The sequence below is a fragment of the Dermacentor albipictus genome, chromosome 2 (assembly GCF_038994185.2).
Source record: "Dermacentor albipictus isolate Rhodes 1998 colony chromosome 2, USDA_Dalb.pri_finalv2, whole genome shotgun sequence".
In the NCBI taxonomy this organism is placed as follows: domain Eukaryota; kingdom Metazoa; phylum Arthropoda; class Arachnida; order Ixodida; family Ixodidae; genus Dermacentor; species Dermacentor albipictus.
Genome location: NC_091822.1, coordinates 47539903 through 47552630, shown reverse-complemented (window position 1 = coordinate 47552630; position 12728 = coordinate 47539903). Strand labels below are relative to the sequence as shown.

Sequence of the window (12728 nt, the reverse complement as noted above, 5' to 3'; positions counted from 1 at the left end):
AGTTGTAAACTTGATAGTTTCGTTTTCTGAAAATTTGCGATTTTTGCCAAATTTTTATAAAACGTTGACGACCTAAATCGAAAATTCGAAACCAACAGTCACTAGATTTTAAGTTTTTCTTTTAAATGTAGCAAACCCCGTCAAATTTGGTGCACTGGTTGCCTAGAAAAACGAATTCTCCTTTTACATGTATTTAGATAGGAGCACCCCAGCTAAAGCTTCCTCTTAAGACGACAGGAAGAAACACATGACATTTAGAAACTCAGCTTCTGCGCTTCGCTGTATGCGTTTCTTCCTTTCGTACAGTTTACCCCTCTTTCAGTATTAACGAACTGTCGCGATAAATCTTCTTGCTGTAGGTGAATACCGCTTTCTCGTGGTATCACTAATTTGGACAAGGGAGAACGCCAGCGAGCGTGAAACACGCGCAAACTGCCTATCCGCACGAGCTCAAGGCTGTGCCGAGGCGTCTGCAGTGGAGCCCGATGGAACAGCGTTGCCACCTGGCGGCAGTCACAGAAGTGGCGACAGCGGCTGTAAGCGCGCGGGCGGGGAGTTTTACAACTGAAGCTAGTCTAGTAACGTTGGCTTGGCCGACTACAAACGACTTGCCCAAGAAGTCGTATTATGATATACCAGTCAGTTTCGCCAACGCTTTCCCTGACTCCATTCTCATGTCTTTTTCTTTCACGTGGTTGTAACTATCATGAATTGCGGCTCCTCGTATCTCGCTATTTTGATGGCTCAGTGCAAAAGGTACCAACTAACTGTGTCGCCTTGGGCCCGCACTCCTTCCTGCCGCAGTCCACGAAGATCACGGTTACCAGCCGCACACTTGGGAGAGCCGCACGACGTCCAGCCGGCCCATCTACACGGGCCTTCTGAGAATGCTGCGCTGGAGGGACAAGAAGAAGGACAGCGACCCGGAGCCGTCGACGAGTGCGCGCGCTCCCCACGGAGGCGCTTCCAGTGCTCCGGCGGAGCTCGACAGGCCGCGGCCGCACTAGTCATGCGCCTCGACCTTCAACGTGCTGGCACAGTTTCGGGCCTTGATTGGCGCCCTTGGCGCTACCTTAAAGCGAACTCAATAAGATAAATAGGCTCGAAACGTGAATCATGCGTAGCGTCTCGCTCGGAGCAGCAGAAGCACGATTTCTATGTGGTTCGGCCACTCCCAATCACGAACGCTTATTCCACATCAAGGAAAATTAGGCAACTTGTTCGCGTTTATATACGGACGTGGAAAGGGCATTTGCGCAGAAAACATGTCAATGCTATTTGACTGAGAAATTATTCAGTTGAGTAATAATATATTAGTGATTCATTTGCTTTTCTACCACACTAAAAAGCTCGCTTCAATATCACTGCTGTTGGCTTAGCGGGCGTATATGGTAGTTTCGAGCTACTAAAAACACTACTTATAGAAACTTAACCCCCGCGCAAGTGCAGGCCCTGTGGCGTTCTGCACCGTGGTCGCACTGAAATCTGGGAAAATGCGCTAACACGGTAAGAACAAAGCGGGAAATGCAGAGAGGTTAACCAAGCACATGCCCGCTTGCCCGTGCTACACTTGGGGAGGAGAAAGGCTGGAAGACATGATCAAGAAAAGATTAGGAAAATAATAAATCAATTATTCTGATGACACTATCAGAGGAATGTTAAGTAATCGTCTAACGCAAACGGTTTGTCCAGTTGCCTTCAAAAAGTGCAATAGTGTATTTGTGGCCGTGTGCTGGCAAGTATGCTTAGGACGAAGTTGCAGCATCTTCTGAGAGCGGCCTATCATGCAAACTGATGATGCTAGCTTGTAGAGCACATCTTTGAGCATCGAAGGATGAGCAGTAGCAGAAGAGGTGCTTTATTATGTCGCTATACGCACAACAATTGCGCGCCGCATTTATGGCCATTCCAATTAGGAGTGAACGGGCGTGCGTAAATTCGACGCCCAGCCACATGCGGTGCGTCAAAGTTGTTTCGCAACGGGAGACCCCGAGTGGCACGTGAAGTCGCAAGTTAGGATGTAGAGAATAAAAGCCTAGAGTTTTTGAATCGAGGTCAATTATCGTGTTGAAATGTCATTAGGGAACAACTGACTGAAGTTGCCGAGCAGCATCCGTTCTCAAGAGCCGTGCACCCTTCCACTACGGCGTATCTAGAGTCCCAGTGTTGCTTTGGGATGGTAAACGAACAATTTAATAAATTAATGAATTAAAATGCGTGGCGCTTCCGTGAGGGGGGGGGGTAATTTCTTAATATTTAGTGGCTTTCACAGTCGTGAACTCTAACGTGGATGTACTGTCGCCCTGTAAACAACAAATAGTGTCCGCGAGAATTCCGCCATTTCACTGTCTTGCAGGTCCCACTAGAGGTACGCATTCAGCGTGCGCTTGAGTCACACCACCATAACATAATTACGGTACTGAACACTTGAGGCAGTGCTTCTTATGGTCTGAGAGACTGGCGTCACCGTACCACCACCATCGTGTATCGGTGCGCCGGTGACGAGCTAAGCAGGTTGAAGGAAGCTCACGCTTGGTGAATGCACTGGTTGCGTTAAGTCCTTGTAATTCTAGTGTTTACATGACTGGGTAGTTCAGTTTCTTATCTCGCTTCCTGTCTAAAGAAATTCGTAAATCCCGCCGCCTCTTCAGCTGTGCATTTAAAACTGCAACCTAAAAGACACTTGGCCAGACTCACATAGATGAACATGTCCAAGTTTGTTTTTGCTTCGTCAATGCAGCAACCGCAACTAGAAAAAAAAAACCGTGGAACGCAAATTGTATGCAATGCGAACGAAAACCGGTTCCGCTTCCCAAGGTATTGTGCAGGAGGAGACGAGGAACCGCTGAGCCCGATCTGTGTTAGTCGCAGTCATATAGAGCTAGCAGCCAACATGCGGAGGGCGTGGGTACGGCTCCCACCGATGGAAAGTTTTTTGTATCCACTTTCATTCCCTTTATCTAGCATTTCTTCACATAAATACTGGAAACTTTCAGCTACACCTTCACTGACTTCAATTATTGTTGCCTTAGATGATGTCGGGTGGAAAATTGCAAAACAGTAATTCCTTAGCACACTTTTGCATTTCCACGCAAGACTTCCTAATGATCTCAGCAGAATTCATCTCCTGCGTCCGACCAAATGTTCTTTTGTGGGCGAGCCATTCGTTACCAGCAGTGAATTTGAAACGAGATGGTCTGCCGGAAGTCGAAACATTCACGCGACGAACTGGAATATATTTTAGGTATGTAATATTACACCTTTACACTAACGAATGAGTTTGAGAAAATAAATGTTGGCCGTATTTTATTATTAAAGTGGTTACTAGAAGGTTAAATTCCGTAGCGGAGCGCATTCACTGAGCAGCTATGAGGTACTCCTGTTTTGTGAACACTCGAAGGTAAACAGCCGTCGCTGTTGCGTATGCACAATGCAGACACAGGAATAAAGAAGGAAACCACAAGAGACGCCCAGACATTTCTCCTAAATTTGATCTCAACTTGGACCAATAAAGAAGTCGAATCGAAGACGTCTCGTTTCCTGCGTGCAAGCCCCAGAAAGGCTCAGCGTGTACATAACCATAGCCGAATGGTAGCAATACAAATAAATGTTATTTTGACGATTGGTTAAACTCAGACTATTATGGGGTTTAGCATCGAAGACCAGCATCGGTTTTGTCACTAGTTTTTTTGCCGGTTGGCGTATAGCGCTTACGCACCCTGGATGCTGGCGTTCGCCTTAACGTCATCTCGAGTTTCTCCAAGAACTGTCAAGGCAGTGCTTGGAAAAATGGAATTGAACGGCCAGGTTATTGTACATTTTAATGAAATCTAGGGAAGTGAAAACAAAGACAGAAAAATGAACAAAATTGCTGTGGTTCAGAAGCGTAAACGCATTTTTAGATCTATGGACGAATCAAGCTATAGCAAAAAAGAAAAGTCCGAGTTCCGCTTCAAGTGAATCGACTAATTTCTTTGGTTGTGTTCATGCGGTTTAATTTTTCGACTGTACATGCTGCTGCCCGAGAGCATACCAGCCGGGATTTCCTGCCGCATGGTCTCCGGAAAGCGACGAGGGTGGAGGACATTCCCATCAACTACGCCGTAATATTGCAACATTACCGACTGGAAAGAAGACAATATCCTCCACCTGATCCAAAATTAAGCAAGGAAGAAGCCACCGCCCTCCGCAGACTACAAACAAATACGTATGTACATGGAATTATCATGCACCGAATGCACCCCACCAAATTCTCATACCTATGCCGGTATTGTGACGTTCCAGACACGCTCCCACACATGGTGTTGGTGTGCCCGCACAGCGAGAAAAACAGTGATGATGATGCCTCAGAACCGCTACAAGCGATCGAAGAAACGTGGGAGGCAATGTTAAAGGCACAGAGCCTGGAAAATCGGCGAAGTCTGGTGGACCGGGCCCGGGCTGCAGCATTAGCCAACGGCTTTCTGGACTGAGAGAGCCGCCCACCTAGGGCGAAGAAAGGACACGTTCTCGCTGTTTCTTGCAATAAACGTTCATTCCTCCTCCTGTCTGCTTCATTTCTGCACATGCACAGGATGTGTCCTGTGCAAAGCAATGCCAGGCAGGCATCAAAAAGCAGCGCTAACCTTGATTTATGCTACGTTCAAGCTACATATGCTACGTTACAGGTTACATATGCTACATAAGCTATATGCTACGTTCAAGCGTATGGGAATGGGAAACACTAGGTGATTAGCATAAATCGACGAAGATAAAACCACATTTGAGTAGAATTTGGGAGGCAAATGGAAAAAGCAATGGAAGGCGACTGCTTTCAAGTAGCCGTACATTGCTGCCGTGGGAAATGTGGGTGCAGCAGAACAATGCGGCTGGCTTGCAAGCCAATGTATAACATGCAGTACGGCAGATGTAAAAGAAAGATAATTCGAGAAGTCTTACCGCCGAACTAAAACTCAGAATAAGCTGACGTCTGTGTTTTTTGACGGCCCCTAATGGAGTGTTTTACTTTCCCTAGGTAGGTTTCGGCGTGTCAGGATGAAATGCCTCCGGGGCATTCTTGATTCCGCAGATATAGGTCGTTGCTGCATACCATACAGATTTGAAGCACCATAATCACCTATATCGAAGGAATACTTGAATTTAAAGGCAGCCAAAAAAGGTAAGGTACTAATCTTCTAGGAATTTCGAGAGCGCTACACAACAGGCGAGCGTGACTTGACAATCGACACGTGCGGTCATTAATTGATTATGCGTCGGTTGTCTGAAATTGGGAACCTATATCCCTAAGATACTTCTGCAGGTAACGGCGCTATTTATTCGTTTTTTTTTTCGAAGCAGGCAAGTAACAGTTCCAAGTGTTATAGTGAACGATACGGACTATAAAAGGCGATTTTGTTGCAAAATTTCAGCAACAAAGTTTGAGTGGAGTTCTTTCTTTAATCTGCCGGGAAAAGGCAGGTCTCTGTAACTGATGCATGCTGCAGCAACCGTTCTCAACGGGCTACTCTAGATAATAATGGAGAACATCGCAATAGGGACGAAGCCGAAGACGTTCCGGAGGATCCAGTGACTCGGTGGTCTAGCGCCGACGTCTACGGCGTTCCGGTACCGCGTCCGTCACAATGAAATCAAATTACTGGTGGCTGTTGATAATGCGCAGCCTTACGAGGAACCAGCCCACAATATGAAAACCATTAGTCACTCAATAAAGCTTTTAGGCAATTAAAACAAATTGAAACCTATAGGGGACTTTCAATATAGCTTAGGACTTGCGACTTCATCTTGGTCTGTGACCATTGCATCTGTATTATGTTACGTACTATTAGGTGTTGGCAGCGGAATTCGTGAACATATTAGACAACGTTGTCATTTTGCTAGCATATGGCACACTACCGTAGGCAGAACCGTTGGAAGCGTAATTTCGGTTTAGGGCCTGAATTTTGTAAATCTTTTTTTAATTTGAAGGCTTGAAAAAATAGGAGCACAAAGTTAATAGCTCTGCATCAAAAAAAGATATCACCGTTCGGTAAACGACATCCGTTAGAGCATTCAAAGCGGACAAACTCTTTGTGAATATATATCTTACGTGAATTGGTTACGTTCTTTACAAGGGTTCTGCAAAAGCTTTATCTCGATATTTCTAAATTTTTTGAGATTCACGTGTAACACATCAATTTTGTCCGCTTTAGATGGGCTATTATATGCAAGTAACATAATTGTGGTATCGCTTTTTATTGCCTAGTTAGAGTTGTAAACTTGACAGTTTCATTTTTTGAAAATTAGTGATTTTGGCAATTTTTACTAAAAAGTTGGCGACCTAAATAAAAAGTTGTAAACAAACAGTCAGTAGATTTTAAGTTTATTTTTTATATACAACAAACCTCGTCAAACTCGGAGCCGTGGTTGCCGAGAAAAACGAATTCTCCTTTTATATGTATTTAGATAGGAGCACCCAAACTAAAGCTTCCTCTTTGGATACTTGTATTCTCGGTATAGGAAACGGGACTCTTGTCGTTATCAGAGTCATCACGTAAACACTTTCTGTCTTTTGTTGAGATTTCTCGAATCGTTTGCTTGTTGCTCATGCAGACTTCGCGGCTGTTTGAGCCACCGACGATTGGCAGCGCTACATTCTACATTGGATGGAAGGAACAACAGATGAACTATTTCTTACAACAGGAGGGACAGGCTGCGTGAACATAATACTAATTCGGCTGCGAGAAGACTGACACAAATGAAGCCACATTATAGCAACTTTGAGACCGTTGAAATTTTTTATGGTATTTTTGTAGTTGTAGCCTCGTAGCTATAGTCAACACTCCGGCGCTGCTTTATCTCCGGCCCACGCCAGCACTTTTAAAACGTGCCCTGTCCAGCGCGGACACAGCCTACTCGCGTGATTACCTGGTGGAAAATCAGGTGTTAAGGATCTATCTCGTTTAGGGAGAAAAATCAGGCATGTTGTAGTCGCACGGTGGCTACTCACGGCGCGTAAGAGGAAAAGAAGTGGCGTTTTCTGGGGTTGCTCTTTCTATTCACGTTACTCGTGTTAGACACTGTGGTTCGCATCGGAATTCTTAAAATGAAAAACAATGCAGAGACATCGATGGGTGAGAAGGAATGTCTTTCGCGCTGCTTTCAAGTACGAAACTCCATGGAATAATCTAATCATTTGCTTATTGGAATTTGAAAACTGACGTAACTGCAAAGACCTCAAATTTTTTGCGTCGCTAATTTACGCGTAAGCAAATCTTCATTTTCTTTTTGGCTTGGGCATATATGTTGCGTACCTTTTCGTACCTTTTCTGCTCCTGCTGAACATATGGCATGTACCCACAGTTTTCTCATTTTGAAAGTCAAATGCCATGCCTCCGTATGGCCAACTTCCTGTGAGATATGCGTAGTGAAAGAGGCTCTAGTACTATCTAAACTTTCTACTGTCGCCACTTCCCTAATTGGCACTCGTAAGCTAGCTTGAGCATCGTCCACAAGTTTGTCGTCTTGCGGTTATGAGTTTGGGCAGATTCGTATTAAAATAATAATGCCGTGTGATTGTTAACCTTTTGTTCGAACTGGCGTAGTGTGATTTTATTCAGGCAGAAGACTACTATCGCCTCCTAGCTTCTCCTTCTTAACTACTCCTCATACCAGCGCTCCCACAACGCCCTAATCTCCCTCCATCTTTCCGGCTCTCCCTTTCCTATTGTCCCCCAATGCAAAGTTCTTGGCTCCCGTTGCATGCAGCCAAGAATGTGCAAGCCGTACACCACGCTGTCAGGACTTGTCACTCGGTAACTCACCTCCTGCTGCGCGTAGTCACTCGGCGCTCGGGCCTCCATGAGGCTCATGCGTGCCGAGTTGCCCATGCGCTCGCCCTCAACAAGTTCCTGTACTTTGTGCCTTACGTTTCCTTCACGCACACTCAGCTTAACACCCTCGAGACCGCCCTTGTGGGCCTCTACAAGGCAGCTCTCAACCTCCCTATAACCACCTCCACTGCTAAGCTCTTTGTTACAGGCCTCTTCCATACTCTTCGTTTTCTTCTCTCTCTCCACCGTGACTCCCAGCTTGCCCGGCTTTCCCTTACCCGTCAGGGTCAATGGTTTCTGGCCCAGGCGGGTACCTCTCCCATTCCCGTTTCCTCCTTTACCTCTCCAAAATCCACCCCGGCGCCCAATCTTCGCATTCTCCCCCTCCCGTCCAATATGTCCCCTGTCCTGCATGCCGGCGGTCGTCACGCGGCCGCGCAGCATCATTCCCCCCTCTTTACTACCCAGGGAGTAGCCTACACGGATGCCTCTTTCATAGCTCCTCGAGGTTCCTGTGGCTACGCTATCTACCATCCCCACCTCCCAGCACCTGAAACTCACACGAGTGGGCCGTACCTACACCTTCCGGATGCACTCTCTCCTTGCCATTGTACATGCCCTACAATCATTTTCCTCCCTGCCCTCGCTCCCAGAGTACACGATATACGCCGACTCCCAAGCCGCCATTCACCACATACAGAACCGCACCCTACCCCGTAAACTCCAACAAGAGGTCGAACGAGCGGTCTCAGCACTGCAACCTTCCACCGTTTTCCTCCGCTGGGTCCCTGGGCATTCGGGGATTGACGGCAATGAGCTGGCCCATCAGCTCGACCGTGACGTTTTTAACCGGGCGCCGTTGATCCCCTGGTCGGGGCTCTTGCAGGATTCTGGGGGACTCCCCTACGCCGCACTATCAAGGAAGTTTACCTCCAGCTCCGTCCATCCATCACTCACTGTGCCGGGGTCTCGCCTTCTGCGGCACATCCAAATGAATGCACTTGTTACCGCTTCCCGCCTCTTTTTCTATCGCTATCGCTCCGACCCCTCCTGTCCCAACTGCCCCTCTACTTATGCAGACGCATCCCATTGTCAGTTCTACTGTCCGGCTGTTCAGCAATCAAGTTCCTATCCTCCCCCTTCGCTTTCCATCACCATCTGGCCCGAATGGCTTGGCGCTGAAGGTGAGGAAGAACAGCGTCGACTGGCCACCCAGGCGGTCGATATGCTCGGCCTGTAATTTCTGGCTGAATAAAAGTCTTATACTACTACTACTACTACTACTACTATAATAATATCAGAAGCGTCTAAAGCGATTGTCAACGTACGCCTTCACGCTTTCTTCCGTCATAGGTGACATGCTTATTCCTTGTCAAATGGGTTTTGTTCTCATTGGGTGTACTCTTTTTTACCTTGCGGCATGTCCGTGTCGAGCTATCTTTGTTAAAATGTACTTGACTTAGTGAACGGTTACAGAAAAACTGATAGTGATGTCGGGCTGAGGGCACGACATGTCCTTTTATTTTATTTTTTCAATTCGCTTTCGCTCAACCGCGTGGGCTTAAAGAACGGCACACATGCTGATGCATCTGGGTCGATGGAAGCCGCGGGTGGCTGTTTGAGTTGTGTTATCCTCGAAATATCGAGGCTGAGTATTGCGGTGATCCACCACTCATCCTCTCTCGGGACATTTTTTCTGAGCTTCGACCTCTGGCACGCTTGTATCCGGGACACTAAACGACTGTCATATTTAACTTTCAAACGCATCCGTTGCGCACATCCGCAAGAGTATTCTAAAATCATATAATTATCTTCAGATTCTTGTAATTTCTGCAATTTTCATCTCTGGATAGTAAATAGATGTGCACCCATATATTAATGTTCTGTTTTAATGTGGTTAAGACAATATTTCATACATGAAAATTTCAGACTTGCTCTGAGGCAGTTGCCAGTAGTGGGTGAGCGCCATTGGTTGGGTTGAAGAACAAGAAGAAGTGGAAAACAAAGAAGGAAAAGAAAGAAGGAAAACAAAGAAACTCTGCAGTAGCGCGTTCCCGATTTCTCCGGTTCTCTGCGGGGATTTGGTCAAGTATCGGGCGGTTTGATTTTCTTTAGCTTTGTTTTGTATTTTCCCCTTATTGAGAGTTCCTAATGTCTCTTTCTTCTCCCGGCCAGAGATCTTTCCTCTGGACGGCTTCGCTTCCCACTAATAACATACCTATAGAGGCTTTCTTGCGCAGCGGCATTAACAGCGTTCCAGTGGCTCTAGTGCCGACCAATGGGGGATTCATCCGCGTGAAGAATCCCAAGGTGATTCAAGAAGAGCTGCAGAAAGCAACCCCGCATTTCCAAGGCATAACCGAGGTCCGCCAATTTGGCAGAGGGGGCATTCTTTGCTGTTCGCCTGACCAGACCTGCGTGTCCGACCTTCTGAAGTGCGAAATGTTCGCGAACCACCCGGTGAGGCCTTTTATTCCTGCTCATCTAGCTTGCGTTAAGGGTCTAGTACGTGGAGTCGACGCGAGCCTGTGTGCTTCAGAGGTCCTGCAGATGTTCTCCCCGGCAGGTGCCGTCTCCGTCTACCGATGTTCACGCGTTTGTGAGAATCAAAGAACCCCCACAGAGTCGGTTATTGTCACCTTTGCAGGCACAAATAGGCCGTCAGAGATCAAGGCGTGGCCATTAATATACAGGGTGGAAGCAATTTCTCCCCGCCCATTGCAATGCGTTCTATGCTGGCGATACGGCCACAGTTTTAAGGGATGTCGATCAGAGCTTCGGTGCCGCATTTGCGGAGAAGGCCACGATGGAAAAACGTGTTCCTCTCAGAGCGAACGATGCTGTTTGTGTGAAGGTTCCCACCCTGCGGACTGTGCGCAATGCCCTGCGAGAGACCAAGAGCTCGAAATTCTACAAATTATAGAACGGAAACGGTGTTCGCGTCGTGAAGCTCGTGCACTCTCATTAGAGAAATCATGTGGCTATGCTGCAGCTGCTGCTCGTCACTCAAAAGCCATGGATGCATCTCTTGGTGATGTTGTAGCTGCTGCCGTTGAGAAAGCTATGGCAAAAGCCCTTGACACTTTATTTGTAAACCTGTCAGAGACTGTTGGACAAGTTCTCTCCTCTCAGTTGTCGCAAATTTTACATGTTACTGCTCGTCCAAGTGTAGCCTCTGAAATCACAGTCTCCGATGAGAACATAGAGAAACACGTATCGGCAGAGATCTCGCCTCGCAGTACTGATGCCTCCGAAGCTCCCGCAACTCATGTAGAACATGAGGGCTTTCAGAGTCACGAACCCGGTTCCGATAGCATGGAGAACATGGATTTGGATGCTAGAACTTATAAACGTCGTGCTTCCCCATTCTCCCCGAGGGCTACTACCCTACACAAACTAAAAGCTAAAAAGAGTGAAAATAAGAGCTTATCAAAGGATGATTTCCTAAAGGATAACATTCTACAGACGGCAGTTAACACTGCCGGAATATCGTCAACATAGGAAGCTTGAAAGTACTGCAGTGGAACTGTCGTTCCATTTTTGCTGCAGCCGCTGATCTCTTATATCTCTGTGAGGATCTTTCTCCTGATTTGATTATTCTACAAGAAACTTGGTTATCCACAGAAAAGAAATATCATTTAAAGAATTATCGCAGTTTTCGTCTAGATCGTCCTTCTTGTAGAGGGGGATTAGCATTTTTCATCTCAACAAAGATTTGTCATAGAGCTAAAATTAGTCACCAGTCATTCTCCACTGAAAGTGAGATTCTAGCATTGGATGTAACGCTTCCTGGATGCGCCCCATTTTCGATAATCAATGCTTATTTCCCTACAGGAGTCCGCCATACAGGCTCTCTTGATGCCGCGGTTGCAGCATGCAGAAAGGATATAATCATAGCTGGTGATTTTAATTCTCACCACGTATCATGGGGTTATCGGTCCGACTCTTGTGGTAAACGATTGTTAGACTGGGTTTCGTCAAATAACCTTAATTGTGTAAATTCGAGAACCCCAACTTATGTATCCGGCACATCGCGTTCGGTGTTAGACCTCACTTTTTCCAGTTCGGGCTGTGTAATCTCCTCCTGGTCTGCTATTACCTCGGCCACAAATAGCGACCATCTTCCAATAACTTTTGATATAACGCGCCCAATTAATTTGGTTGAAAAACATGTCCGCACCTATGTTAACTATGCTAAATTTCAAGTTTCGCTGCGATCAACTTTAGAAAAACAGGTTGGCCTAAATGATGAACTTAAGGCAGTTAATTTGTGTCAAGTGCTAAGTGACAGTTATAAAAAATGCAAGTTCAGTATGCAGTCAACTAAAGGTGGTACTTATTCTCCATGGTGGAATCCGGACTGTGCACGCGAATATAGAAGAAGAAAGGCAGCCTGGAGAAAGTTACTGTATAATCAATGTCCACGAAATTGGAATGACTATAAGTTTGCTGCAGCTACATTCAGGCAAACAGTTGAAAAAGCGAAAGAAAATTATAACACCAAACATTACAGTTACCTATCGCAGTCTAGTAATAAAAAAGCCCTATTTCGATTTCTACGGTCTAAAAAGATTGTTTCAGCCCCAGTTAATGTAGAGTCAGTCAGCCTAACTTCCACTGAATTGGTGCAGTCACTGGAGGATATTGCAAAAGGCTTAGAGCATCGATTCACGTCGCTTCGCCCCTATCATATACCGGCACCTGAACCAGCTAATGAGTACGTAACGGTCACATTAGAAGAATTAATGAGAGAGGTAAAGATGCTGCCAGCTTCAGCCCCAGGCCCTGATGGCATAACTACAGCAATGATAAAAGTATTATTCGAATTGTATCCCCAGGATTTGCTTAATTTTATAAATTACTCGATTAAGAATGCGTGGATTCATCCAGATTGGAAGGTTGCCAAAATAATTCCACTGC

At 46.2% G+C, this 12728-nt stretch overlaps 1 protein-coding gene across 3 annotated transcripts in view; it reads left to right on the top strand.

The window, feature by feature from the left end:
• LOC139055930 (serine/threonine-protein kinase haspin homolog) overlaps nt 1–1290 on the top strand; it is a 61692-nt gene extending 60402 nt beyond the window's left edge. For all 3 annotated transcript variants that reach the window (XM_070533588.1, XM_070533589.1, XM_070533590.1), the window contains one exon: nt 805–1290. In XM_070533588.1, the coding sequence (XP_070389689.1) occupies nt 805–1007 (203 nt within the window). In that variant the 3' untranslated portion in view covers nt 1008–1290. The remainder of the gene's footprint in view (nt 1–804) is intronic.
• The last annotated feature ends 11438 nt before the right edge of the window (nt 1291–12728 follow it).